The sequence below is a fragment of the Mesoplodon bidens genome (genome assembly GCF_964165515.1).
Source record: "Mesoplodon bidens genome assembly, chromosome: 2".
Lineage (NCBI taxonomy): Eukaryota > Metazoa > Chordata > Mammalia > Artiodactyla > Ziphiidae > Mesoplodon > Mesoplodon bidens.
In genome coordinates, this window is record NC_138177.1 from 76086725 (window position 1) to 76101438 (window position 14714).

At 40.4% G+C, this 14714-nt stretch overlaps 1 protein-coding gene and 1 pseudogene across 3 annotated transcripts in view; one reads left to right on the forward strand and one right to left on the reverse strand.

Annotated features, from left to right (window-relative positions):
* Positions 1-14714, forward strand: part of THEM4 (thioesterase superfamily member 4) — a 46587-nt gene that overhangs the window by 705 nt on the left and 31168 nt on the right. For both annotated transcript variants that reach the window (XM_081222308.1, XM_081222309.1), the window contains exon 2: positions 6480-6621. In XM_081222308.1, coding sequence (XP_081078434.1) covers positions 6480-6621 — 142 coding nt within the window. The remainder of the gene's footprint in view (positions 1-6479; positions 6622-14714) is intronic.
* Positions 1369-2697, reverse strand: LOC308612503 (kelch-like protein 7; annotated as a pseudogene). The gene is made up of 3 exons: positions 2585-2697; positions 2266-2483; positions 1369-2052 (listed from the first exon to the last, which is right to left on the reverse strand). The product of its transcript is annotated as a kelch-like protein 7 (transcript).

The window sequence follows — 14714 nt, forward strand, 5'->3', positions numbered from 1 at the left end:
GTTGGAATCTGAACCTAAGCAGTCTGCCTCCTAACCATTACATTATACCTTCAGGAGAAGGGCACGTCTCTAACAAGGGTTTAATCCTAGTTCTCTACTACTAGTTTATCTACTACTTTACTTATCTACTAGAAAAACTGTTAAGATATTCTGTCTTACCATTTTTCAGTCAGCAATTAATACATATATTTGCCGCCTCTCACCAGCTATATCCAAGGAATATCTAAAGATAATAGTTTATAGGGATATTGGCTTAATTCTAGATAATTCAATTAAGTAGTACTGCTTAAATTGTCTTCTCTGAAGGAGATCCATTCAATGAAAATAATCATTTTGGACTCGGACACACACAAGTGGATCCCATATAATGATAGTTAAAACCATTTTAACATCTCTGATGTTAAATGTTAAGTTCAAGAATTTTTTTTTTTTTTTTTTTTTTTTTTTTTTTTTTTTTTTTTTTTTTCTTTTTGCGGTATGTGGGCCTCTCACTGCTGTGGCCTCTCCCGTTGCGGAGCACAGGCTCCGGACGCGCAGGCCCAGCGGCCATGGCTCACGGGCCCAGCCGCTCCGCGGCACGTGGGATCCTCCCAGACCGGGGCACGAACCCGCATCCCCTGCATCGGCAGGCGGACTCTCAACCACTGCGCCACCAGGGAGGCCCAAGAATTTTTTTTTTAAATACTGATTTATTTTATTTTTGGCTGCATCAGGTCTTAGTTGCGGCACGCGGGATCTTTGTTGAGGCTTAGTTGTGGCATGAGGGATCTTTCGCTGTGGTGCACAGGCTTAGTTGCCCCGCCACATGTGGGAGCTTAGTTCCCCAAGACCAGGGATCCAACCCGTGTTCCCTGCATTGGAAGGCAGATTCTTAATCACTGGACCATCAGGGAAGTCCCAAGTTCAAGAATGTTAAAACAACTTCTATACAGTCCTTATTATTAAGCAGTCTGCTTGAATGAATAATGAAATAATGTTCACTTTGGGAGAGTCAAGGTAACTAATAATAATTTATAATGAAATCAGCTTCCTTGATTGTTTTAATATTAGAAATAATAAAGACAACCAGCTTATATTAAAATAAGTAATAGTAAATGGTTAAAAATTTTTAAGGTGAAGTTTTTAGCAAAAAGAAAGGAGAGGCTGGCACTTCTAATAGAAACATTTAATAAATATTGTAATGGGATTCTAATGGTGTTAGCTTTAGGGAATAAGTAATAATTGATGGAATGTGGATGTTTTTATTGGCAGTTATTTAAATTTTTCCACTTGAAGTCTAAACACTTATGGTTGAATATACAAAAGAGCATTAAGTATGGGCCATTTATAAGAACAAAGACATCAAAAGAGAATTCTAAAGTTACAGTCTCACTTCCAGGCTCGTGCAGAATATACTTCTCTTTTCAACTTCAGGTTAAAATAACTACAAGACTGTGGTTGGGAACCTCCAGATAGGGCTATGCGGTAGTCATGTTTCTTTCTTCTGGGCCTTGTGTCTTCTACCAGTTCTTCTCAATCCTTTGGAGACAGGAGATGATACCTCATTCCACTTATCACTATTTTAAGGCATTCAGGATTGTCTTGAATAAGTGGTTCAGCTTCTACTGTCTTACTTAAGAAATTCTTCGATATAAGAGGAAACCTGACTTTAGCAAGGATGTCAACCATAAATGGCTGGAGATTAGGTTCATCATATTTCAACCACCTGACTGTAGCGTCGTAAACCTGATCCTCTGCTCTCACAGTTAGAGTGTCCTGGTTGAGGAGATGTGTAACTCACCTGGCATCAAGTTGTAGAAATTCATCAGTTTTATAAAATTCAGTAAAATGCTGATGAATAAAGTCATCTGCAGTTGCATTCAATTTAGGACAGTCTAGACACTCTGCTAGCCCATTTATATCAAGACAATTGGAAGCATCAACTTGTTCTTTGAAAAAATCAACACACATTTCTTCACAGGTTCAATCTGGTACTGGTTTGCTCCATCTAACAAAGACTGAACATTGTTGCTATTCACAGAAATTCTAATGCTATAAGCGAATTCCACAAGTTATTTAATAATGTCAGGTTCAGGGCTTCCCTGGTGGCGCAGTGGTTGAGAGTCCGCCTGCTGATGCAGGGGACAGGGGTTCGTGCCCCGCTCCGGGAGGATCCCACATGCCGCGTGGAGCGGCTGGGCCCGTGAGTCCATGGCCGCTGAGCCTGCACGTCCGGAGCCTGTGCTCCACAACGGGAGAGGCCACAACAGTGAGAGGCCCGCGTACCGCAAAAAAAATAAAAATAAAAAAATAATGTCAGGTTCAGCATCTTTGAGTTCTACTTCAAAGGACTTTGATTCAAGCATGTTAGTTGTGAACATTAAGTTTAAAAATAACTGGCTGCAGCAAGGACAACAGAGTGAACAGCTGTCTTTTGTTCCTGGACCATAAGGATCACATCACACAGTGTTTTCTTTGGATTTATGTAGCTTGTCAACAAGGTTCTGCAGTCAGTCCCTCCCAGTGTGATTTCAAGTTGACCCTGGGTATAAATCCCTGGGTAGACTGTAGATTCAACTATAGTTGAGTGTCGGATTTAAATCACTGTTTCCGCATGTTATTCATGACGCCCATGAAGCTTGCCAATTTAGCTTCCTCTCGAGCAGCAAGTTTCTTCTCGGTCTTCTTGCCGCTCTTCTCCACCCTGGAGGCTGCCATCCTCAGTCAGCACGGTTCACGCCTGAACCGCCGTTCCAGGCGATGGGTTGCAGGCTCCCGGTACTCTGGGGCTTCTGTTTAACAAACACCTTGACCGGGATGGGTGGCTGCAGTGCCCTGCTCCCGAACCAGCGAGCCAGCGGCGGACCACAGCGGTAGGACAAGGCCCTGTGGCCCCCTCAAGCTCGCCAGGAAGCGACGACGCAGGCTCTGCTGCATCTCCCTTAGAACCGAAGCCCAGAGAAGGAGCCTGTGCCAGCTTACTTTTAAAGAGTAATGAGTGCAGATCGGTTATTAATCCTGTACCATCATGCACTTTGGAAAATAAAATGCCCTGTGCTAATCTCACAACAAAGATAAGTTTCTTTAATCTGTTGGTGTCTTGTAATGTTGAGAATATTTATATTAACAGTATTTACGGGCTTTATAACAGTATTTACAGGGCTTACAAATCATGCTTCTTTTGGTTCAGTAACTTAATCTTAAAAAGAGACACATTAAAAAGTTGTAACTTGGGCTTCCCTGGTGGCGCAGTGGTTGAGAGTCCGCCTGCAGATGCAGGGGACACGGGTTCGTGCCCCGGTCCTGTAAGATCCCACATGCCGCAGAGCGGCTAGGCCCATGAGCCATGGCCGCTGAGCCTGCGCGTCCGGAGCCTGTGCTCGGCGACGGGAGAGGCCACAACAGTGAGAGGCCCGTGTACCGCAAAAAAAATAATAAATAAAATAAAAGTTGTAACTTAAGTCCCACTTGAAAAATACATAATCAAATATCTAGCAAGACCTTTCCTCTATTCAGGGCAACAAAAAAATAGTGATTATCCCTCACCTTTATCCCTCATGCACAGAGTCTATGCTGTGAATTTACAGGTGCCTTTACTTCAAGTATCTCTTAAATCTCATCTCCTTGGACTGAAACTTTCATTATTTTCATTTCTCACAACATCATAGTGTTCATCTGTGGTCCCAAACTCAACATGCCCCAAACTAAAATTAATGGTTTCACTCCTACTTTCCGCCTCCTGACATGTACATAAACACTAACGAAAACCTCCTCTTTCTTTTCCTTCTATCCGCTCCAACCTTCAAACCACAAGTCAGGAATCATCCAAAACTCTTCTACATTCTCTTCCCCCATGATCTTGCGCCTCCCTCCCACCCTCCCTACCCACCCCAATCATGTAGTTTTTAAAGTACATAAATTCTGGAAGTAACCTAACACACACAATTAGTCATAAATTAATATGTATTGACTAATACCTGTCAAGAGGTAGAATAGGATGTGTAAGCTTTGGAGTTGTGAATTTGGGCTTACCACATCCATAGGTCTCATCTTAAATAGGGAACTCTAGGTTTGATCAGTTCTAGCATCCTTTCATGGACCAGTGCAACAGAGATAATAAAGGCTTTTAGGAATTAGAATGACTCCCTTGACCCTGGGCTCTCCTACCTGATTGTAACTTTGAAAGTCTGGGGGATTCAGCTAAATGCAACAATCTTTTTTTTTTCCCCCTTTTTTGGCACTGCATGGCATGTGAGCTAGGGAGTGGAGTGGTCTCAACCCAACTCATGTTTCCCCTCACGGATTCAAGACTTCCTTTTGTTAGCCAGGATGTTTTTAGTTCCGTAGAGTTCTTGGGACAGGCTCCCTAAATTCTTACCATCAGGCCAGGATCAGAGCCAGCCCAGAGGTCAGCAGAAGGCTGGTTGGCTGCTTCTTCCATCACAATAACAGCACCTCCCTGTACCCTGGGGTGTAGTCCAAGTGTTGTAGGTACATTGAATCTGAATGAATTGATAAGGGTGCCTGAAAGTAGAATGCCACAGAGTTGATAGCTTCTGTGATCTTAATGTTCCAGGATTTCTGCAGAAGTCAAAATAACTGATTTTCCTTTCTGGTGCCGATGGGCATTTGCTTTATCCAGCTCTTTTGTAGGTGACACTTTGTCCCCCAAGTCCTCTGGGGCCCATGTACCTTCCCACCTGCTGTGTGGGCACTGGAGTGGTAGCAGTGCTAAGTGCTACAGAGAAATAGCACTGGTGGAAGCTGTGATTATTATGACACCAAGAACTTTTCCCCTCCAACCCCCTCCTCCTCTTTCTTTGTATTCTCTTTCTTGGCATCTGGCTCTGTCACCTACTCCGTTGAACAGTTCAGAAACCTGAGATTGGCTCTTGTATTTTTCCTTTTCCTTCACTCTCCTTATCCAAATAGTCACCAAGTTCTGCTTCATGCATTCATAATTTTTCACCTGAGTTATTCCAGTAGCCTCTAGACAAGGCCCTCTGATTCCAATCTTGAAATCACTCCCACTATCTTTTGTATTATGGCCAAATCTGATCTTGTCACTCCCCTATTTAAAATCCCTCCGAGAGCACTGCAGATGCAATTCAAACCAGTTAACTTAGTGTGGAAGCTTCTCACAGTCAGGCCCTTGCCTACGTTTCTGCAGCCATCTGCTCTTCCCCTTGTACTGAAACAATGCCAAGCTTCCTTGAGGCCTTAGTTTCGTCACCTGTAAAATGGGGATAATAATTAGTACCTACTTCATATGGTTGTTGTAAGGCCCCTCAAAACTGTTTCATGCCTCCTTGCCTTTGCACACAGTGTTCCTTTGCCTACAATACTCTTTCTATCTGGCTAATTTCTGCTTGTCTAATGAAGATTCAAGTCAAAGAACCCCTACCTGAATACCCAATCTCAGATGAATACCTCTCCCCTGTGCTCTGGCTTCCTGTGTGTTTCCCACTGGTAACACTTTTTACATGGAGGAAAACTGTCCTTCATCTCTCTTTATCACCAGTTCCTGGCTGCTGACTTTAAAAAAATGCACCACATGAGAGTTGCAAATTAAGTTTTATTTGAGGCAAAATCAGGACTATAGCCCGGGAGACAGCATCTCAGATAGCTCTGAGAAACTGCTCCAAAGAGGCAGGGGGGAAGGTCACTATATATGTGATTTTGGTGAGGGGGGAGTACATGCAATCAAGCTAGTCTCTAGTGAAGGTTACTGCTAGTCACAAGGAGCAGACGTCACCATGAAGGATTTTAGTGCTTTTCTAGATATGAGGAGATACAAGAATTGGGCTCATAGGCTTCCCTGGTGGCACAGTGGTTGAGAGTCCGCCTGCCGATGCAGGGGACACGGGTTCGTGCCCCTGTCCGGGAAGATCCCACATGCCGCAGAGCAGCTGGGCCTGTGAGCCATGGCCGCTGTGCCTGCGCGTCCGGAGCCTGTGCTCTGCAATGGGAGAGGCCACAACAGTGAGAGGCCCGCATACCGCAAAAAAAAAACCCCAAAAAATCAGCTCCTGAAAATACCTAACTATCTGAAGACTTGTTCTGCCAGTTTTTCTCAGAGCACAGGATGCCTCATTTCTGTCCTCCACCCTGAACTCCTTTCAGGGGGTGTTGAAAATCAGCAGCTACAGCAGCACATGATTTAATCCTTGTAGAGGTGGATGTCAAGTGCGGGTTTGTAGTTGACGTGGCTCACCTGTGCTTGATTAAGGTTTAAAAAAAAGAAGGGGGTCTGCAGACCTGGGCTTAATACCAACTCTACTAATGGCTAGTTGGATGACATTGAGGAAATCATTTATCCTCTCTCAATCTCCCAATTCTCCCAAGGAGAAAGGACCAGGTGATCCTAGAAAGTTGTTTCCACTTCAAAACAACAAGCTTTTTGGAACAGGAAAAGCAGCAAGATAGTCTTAGAAAATAAGAGAATATGTTATGAAATAGGATGTACCTCCCATTACTCTCCTTTTTTTCCTTTCTTTTAGAGGTGGTTTTCTACGGAGAAAGTCATTCCTAAGGACCATGCTCTCCCCAACCCCAGCTGGAGCAAGGACTTAAGACTCCTCTTTGACCAGTTCATGAAGAAATGTGAAGACAGCTCCTGGGAACGTTTGCCTTCATATAAAAGTAAATATACTCAAAAGAGTGAAGATTTCAAAACCTATTTTCTTGGTAGGAATAGCTACACTCCCATAAGGAATATTTAAATATCAAATAAAAAACTAAGAACAGATTGAAGTACTTGTTACCACTTGAAAAAGGAAGGAGGATAGTGCAGGGGGTTTGCTATATTCTCCAGTTTTATAGGCCAGAAGTCTCAATAAATTTCACAGACGTGGGAGAGCATGAAGTCTGTTGCCATTAATAAGAATGCCCCCACCATGGCATCATCATCACCATTATCAGGAAGGGGCCCCAGAAAGCCTCCACCCTACCACATTCTCATCACCTTTCTGTCCTGAGGCTGTCATCACTAACCTCAGTTTACTGTTTATCCCAATATATGGTTCTGTCACCCTAAGAAGCTCAGAATACTCAAGTCATCCCCTCATCTCCCAGACTCTAAACTCCCAAGGCAAACTACCCCAGCTCCAACACATGCACATTGCACTTCCTGTCCTTTGTGTGTGTGTGTGTTTTAATTAATAGACTTCTATTTTTTAGTAGTTTCAGGTCTATAGAAAAAAGAGTGGAAAGAACAGAGTTCCCATATACCCCTTAATTCCTTCTGCCAGCTCTCCATTTATTAACATCTTGAGATAGTAAAGTACATTTGTTGTAATGGTGAGACTGTATTAATACATTAAAGTCCATAGTTTACATTAGGGTTCACTGTGTAATACTTGATGAGTTTTGACAAATGTATAATGACATATATCATATGGAATAGTTCCCCTGCGTTAAAAATTCACTGTGTCCCCCATTCATCTGTCCCTCCTTCTCCCGGACCCTTGGCAACCACTGATCTTTTTACTCTCTCCATGGTTTTGCCTTTTCCAGAATACACACAGTATGTGGCCTTTTCAGATTGTTTTCTTTCACTTAATAATATACATTTATTAAGGTACATTTATTTTTTCCACAGCACTTAACACCATCTGGCATGCTTTGTGTTTATTTAACGGTGTGTCTCTCACCACTAGAGTGTTTGCTTCTGTCGACTTAAAAAAAAATGCACAATGTGAGAGTTGCGAGTTAAGTTTTATTTGGGGCAAAATGAGGACTGCAGCTCGGGAGACAGCATTTCAGATAGCTCTGAGAAACTGCTCCAGAGAGGTAGGGGGGAAGGTCAGTATATATGTGATTTTGGTGAAGGGGGAATGCATGCAATCAAGCATATATTTTTTTGCAGAAGGTTACTGCTAGTCACGAGGAGCAGACGTCACCACGAAGGATTTTAGTGCTTTTCTAGATATGAGGAGATACAAGAATTGGGCTCATAAAATCGGTCCTGAAAATATCTAACTATCTGAAAACCTATTCTGCCAGTTTTTCCCAGAGCACACAGCGCCTCATTTCTGCTCTCCACCCTGAACTCCTTTCAGGGGGTGTTGAAAGTCAGCAGCTGCAGCAGCACATGATTTAATCCTTGTAAAGGGAGATGGTAAGTGCCAATGGCAAGTGCCAATTTGTAGTTGACAGCGCCTCCTCATGGTCATAAATTCGACCATGATTTGGGAGGCATTTCATGACCATTTTGTCCCACGGTGCTAGGAAGGCTCATTCCTAGGTCTGGCAAAGACTTTGCTGATAGGCCACTCAGTGTGCTATTACTGGACTAGGTCTTTTAACAGTAACTAAAGACTCTGGACCACCTGTCTTGCTAATCTGTTATGGTCCAGGAAAATTCCCTCTTGTTGTATCTTCCCATATCTAGAGTTACAGTATTACAATCATTGATCTCCTATAAAACTATATATTTTTGTTGGAGGCTCAGTCACACATTTGGTAATGCAGGAAACAACAATCTTGTAAAACAGGAAAAATGCAAATAACATAGCTAGCAATATTATTAAAGTCGTAAGTGAGAATTAAGCCAAGAACTTCCATTAGGTACAGCCCAGTATATCTTCAGGTCACCTGACTTAGTCTGTTCTGTACCAATCGTTATCTTTCAGGGAAATGGTATATTGTCACTGTCCATAAGGCTCCCAGCCCAATTTCCTAGTTACTACGCTGGTTATCCTTAGTATAATTTGATTGTTCCCAAGGTAAAAGGGTGCCTTGAAACTTAAATGACCATAGCCTGGTGTTAACCACATAAATCCATCCCATAATTGCGGGAGCTTTTATTCCTTGGCTGAAATTTTGCTGTTGCTCTGATTGAGCTTGAGTAACTTTAGAGGAAAATTCATTTTTTTATGGCCAGGGTCAAGGCGGGTATTATTAATTGTCTAGGTGAGGGGATCCCATCTAGTAATATCAAGAGTAGCCTAAACAGGACTGAACTTTCTTTCCTCTAAAATAAATGTCTTAAGGACCATCCAGTTAGAACCTTGGAGTGGAGAAATGCACCAAAGTAATACAGAAGTGCTAGACACAGGTAACTGGACACAAACCCAACAAATGGATTGATTTTTTAAACTAGCATAGGATTGTGTCCATGATAGAAAACATTTGATTTATATGCAAAGGTCTGAGAAGTCAAGAAAACTTTATAAATGATTATACGAATCAGGTCCAGCATCTTGGGTAAGCGGTCTGCTTCTGATGTTGTCTTCTTCTCATCCTGGTGTGAGTGTAGTTTCCTCTGTTTGAGTGGTGTTTTTTTTTTTTTTTTGCGGTATGCGGGCCTCTCACTGTTGTGGCCTCTCCCGCTGCGGAGCACAGGCTCCGGACGCGCAGGCTCAACAGCCATGGCTCACGGGCCCAGCCGCTCCGCGGCATGTGGGATCCTCCCAGACCGGGGCACGAACCCGTGTCCCCTGCATCGGCAGGCGGACTCTCAACCACTGCGCCACCAGGGAAGCCCTGAGTGGTGTTTTAAGGTGAGTTTGAGGTCAGCAGTCCTCTCTATAGACCAGTCCGGTGCAGCAGCCCTTCTTAAGTGGGAAATATGAATCCAAGAGTGGATCCCTTTAGTTTTGCTGCACATGAGCTAGTTAAGGGTACCTGGTGAGGGCCTTTCCATCTGGGTTGTAGTGAGTCCTTTAAATGATGTCTTTTCCAATATACATAGTCCCCTGGTTGCAGGTCGTGGGGCAAATGATCTTCATCCAAAGATACATTACTGAGATAAGCTTCAAAAACAAACTTAGAGTGTGCTTTTAATAATACAATTTAACTTTATACCAATATAACATAACAACAAGGAACTATCCTGGAAGTGAGTCTTAGTAAATACAGACCTCCATTAACAAAACTGGGATTTAACATTCATTGAAACATCTTTTTCTCTCTAAAATTACCCTCATTTCTACCAAATATAACCAAATTAAGACTAATTTGTTTGCAAAATAAATCTGGTCTCAATAAACTTGGCCTGATGATTTATATAACTATAATTGATCATATAGGCTTTTTGCTTGCTGAAACTTTTATAAGGAGTCTCAGGCTGGACTTTTGAAATACCTCTCAGGGCTAAGAAAGTCACCAAGGGCTTATGACAGATTTCGCCTAACAGATCTAGGTGAATTCCTCCCTTTTCAAGGTCCCAAAATACCTTGAGTTTTCTTTACCTGTTAGTGAGGTAGCCTTCCTAAATTTATCTGATAAATCTACTGGCAACCTGAGAGTTTCCAATGTCTGGAGGGGACAGATAGCAAAGATAAATGTTTCAATCCTGCTTACAAAGGTATAATTTACCAAATTACTATAAGTCATAATTAGTTTGAGGGGAAGGTTTTCCTTACACCTGGAAAACACAGATTTAAACCAGTAATTTTTCAGATAGAAACCATAAAATTTATAACCATATTCACCAGTTCATTCAGTCCTATGTAACTAATCCTTTTTGTTAACAGCTTTATAAAGCCATCAGGTTTTTCGTTAGAATTCTTCAATTTCTTACCCAGTTCAGCATTATGGTCTGAAAGTCAGAAACTTGTATTTATCCAAAAGTTCTTTGTATAAGTTTTCTTGAAGAGGAGGCATTTTTGCAAAGGCATTAGAGTGAAACCGTAAGTGTCTATAATGACAAAAAACTTAAGGCACGTTTAAAATCTGATTACAATGCAATTAACAAAGAAACTTGGTTACTACTGTGACATACAACACTTTAAGATAATAACTAGAATTATGACTGATAACATTTTACCAGGACATATCAGAATTTTAGGAACTCCATATAATTTCTAGGATATCTTTATTAGTAACATTTACCATACAGTGTAACCTAAGAAGATTTATTACTCATTTGACATTACTTCCCATGCAATTTAACATACCAAATGAATCTAATTAGTTTAACATCTCTCTTTGGGATGTATCAGGGGCCCTTTGAAGCATCCCAGAGTTAGCTAGAGGTCAAAAGGATGTCATTAAAATTTGATTTAGGAAGTTTTGTCAAAAAATATCAAAAAGGATTTAGAACACTCAGTCAGGATCACAAGTCACTGTGAAACAATAGTTATTCACTTAGCCCAAGTAACAATAAAAGATTCCAAAGGCAAATACAGATCACTTAAAAGGTAAAGAAACTTGAAATCTGTTATCAAAGGCATTTCAACATTATCAGAAATCTTGCCCTCTTCAGAGAGAAAAACCAAATTCAAGTTTTGCACCCGCTTACTTTTGAAATTCATTTACGGGACTTTCCTGGTGTGCAGTGGTTAAGAATTCGCCTGCCAATGCAGGGGACACGGGTTCAAGCCCTGGCCTGGGAAGATCCCACGTGCCTCAGAGCAACTGAGCCCATGCGCCACAACTACTGAGCCTGCGCTCTAGAGCCCGCGAGCCACAACTACTGAGCCCACATGCCTACAGTCCCCGTGCTCCGCAACAAGAGAAGCCACCACAATGAGAAGCCTGCACACCACAACAAAGAGTAGCCCCACCCACTGCAACTAGAGAAAGCCCACGCACAGCAACAAAGACCTAACATGGCCAAAAATCAATGAATAAATAAATAATAAAAAATAAATAAATAACATTCATTTACTCAATTAAATTTATTTTAACCTTAGTCAATCCAGGCCATGTACAAAACTCTTTTCTCAGGGTCCCCTTCCCACAAACCTTTTTATGACTTTCATATCCATCACTTTATTTCCCATTCAGAAACAGCCAGCTATAAGTCAGACCTACTTCCTTTTCCCTTAATAAAATGCAATTCCATTCCTCATGACTTCTTTACTGGAAACATACATCCTACTCTCCTACTGTATACTGAAATGTTTCCTTTATTATTTCTATTAGCTTTAGTTACATGTTTAAATTAGAATCCTCAGCTCTTAAAACCTTCATTTCTTGTGAAAACTAAGAAGTAAGCAATTATGAACTGTCCTTTACATTAGCATTCTGTAGATTGGTGAACATAAATACCAGTGATATTTTCTAAAAACATTTGCTTTCTTTAGAGAATGTGGCACCAAACGTATTCATTTATAATTCTAAATACCTTTTGTTTCTCTGTAAAAGGAAACCAATGTTCAGTAATTAATATTTCAGTATCTTATTTTATTTGGGAATGACCTAGCTATTCAATAAGCTTCCATCACTTAACTTAATTTAGCACAACTCTACAATTTCAAGTTCCAGAATCTGGAGAGACTATTTTAGATACACATTCGTAAAGCATAATTATTCTTAATGGAGTTTATCTAAAAGCTCCTATCTCATTTACATTTTCTTTCCTTAAAAGTTTCTTCACATCAAGTTACTTTCCCTGCTGACATATTTGTAACAGATATAACAATATTTTATTTAGCTTATATTACACCTAGGTACAATAAAAGTATTACACTTAATGTTGATAACTCTAAAAACATGTCTGTATTAATTAGATCAACAAACTTAAAACATTAATACCAGATATTAATTTAATACTGAATATTTCCCAGTTCACATGAACCTGAAATTCATTTAGCTTAATTGCTCTTGAATTTAGAATTGTTTGATTTGTGCTTACTTTTTTTTGAATTTTATTTTATTTATTTTTTTATACAGCAGGTTCTTATTAGTTATCCATTTTATACATATTAGGGTATATATGTCAATCCCAATCTCCCAGTTCATCCCACCACCACCTCCCCAACCCCACCACTCTCCCCCCTTGGTGTCCATAAGTTTGTTCTCTACATCTGTTTCTCAATTTCTGCCCTGCAAACTGGTTCATCTGTACCGTTGTTCTAGGTTCCACATATATGCGTTAGTATACAATATTTATTTTTCTCTTTCTGACTTACTTCACTCTGTATGACAGTCTCTAGATCCATCCACATCTCTACAAATGACCCAATTTCGTTCCTTTTTATGGCAGAGTAATATTCCATTGTATATATGTACCACATCTTTATCCATTTGTCTGTCAGTGGGCATTTAGGTTGCTTCCATGTCCTGGCTATTGTAAATAGTGCTGCAATGAACATTGGGGTGCATGTGTCTTTTTGAATTATGGTTTTCTCTGTGTATATGCCCAGTAGTGGGATTGCTGGGTCATATGGTAGTTCTATTTTTAGTTTTTTAAGGAACCTCCATACTGTTTTCCATAGTGGCTGTATCAATTTACATTCCCACCAACAGTGCAAGAGGGTTCCCTTTTCTCCACACCCTCTCCAGCATTTGTTTGTAGATTTACTGATGATGCCCATTCTAACTGGTGTGAAGTGATACCTCACTGTAGTTTGGATTTGCATTTCTCTAATAATTAGTGATGTTGAGCAGCTTTTCATGTGCTTCTTGGCCATCTGTATGTCTTCTTTGGAGAAATGTCTGTTTAGGTCTTCTGCCCATTTCTTGATTGGGTTTTTTTTTTAATATTGAGCTGCATGAGCTGTTTATATATTTTGGAGATTAATCCTTTGTCCGTTGATTCATTTGCAAATATTTCTCCCATTCTGAGGGTTGTCTTTTCGTCTTGTTTGTAGTTTGCTTTGCTGCACAAAAACTTTCAAGTTTCATTAGGTCCCATTTGTTTATTTTTGTTTTTATTTCCATTATTCTAGGAGGTGGATCACAAAAGATCTTGCCATGATTTATGTCAAAGTGTTCTTCCTATGCTTTCCTCTAAGAGTTTTACAGTGTCCGGTCTTACATTTAGGTCTCTAATCCATTTTGAGTTTACTTCTGTGTATGGTGTTAGGGAGTGTTCTAATTTCATTCTTTTACATGTAGCTGTCCAGTTTTCCCAGCACCACTTATTAAACAGACTGTCTTTTCTCCATTGTATATCCTTGCCTCCTTTGTCATAGATTAGTTGATCATAGGTGAGTGGGTTTATCTCTGGGCTTTCTATCCTGTTCCATTAATCTATATTTCTGTTTTTGTGCCAGTACCATATTGTCTTGATTACTATAGCTTTGTAGTATAGTCTGAAGTCAGGGAGTCTGATTCCTCCAGCTCCATTTTTTTCCCTGAAGACTGCTTTGGCCATTCAGGGTCTTTTGTGTCTCCATACAAATTTTAAGATTTTTTTGTTCTAGTTCTGTAAAAAATGCCATTGGTAGTGTGATAGGGATTGAATTGAATCTTCAGATTGCTTTGGGTAGTATAGTCATTTTCACAATATTGATTCTTCCAATCCAAGAACATGGTATATCTCTCCATCTGTTTGTATCATCTTTAATTTCTTTCATCAGTGTCTTATAATTTTCTGCATACAGGTCTTTTGTCTCCCTTGGTAGGTTTATTCCTAGGTATTTTATTCTTTTTGTTGCAGTGGTAAATGGGTGTGTTTCCTTAATTTCTCTTTCAGATTTTTCATCATTAGTATATAGGAATGCAAGACATTTCTGTGCATTAATTTTGTATCCTGCAACTTTACCAAATTCATTGATTACGTCTAGTAGTTTTCTGGTGGCATCTTTAGGATTCTCTATGTATAGTATCATGTCATCTGAAAACGGTGACAGTTTTACTTCTTCTTTTCCAATTTGTATTCCTTTTATTTCTTTTTCTTCTCTGATTACCGTGGCTAAGACTTCCAAAACTATGTTGAATAATAGTGGTGAGAGTGGACATCCTTGTCTTGTTTCTGATCTTAGAGGCAATGCTTTCAGTTTTTCACCATTGAGAATGATGTTTGCTGTGGGTTTGTCATATATGGCCTTTATTATGTTGAG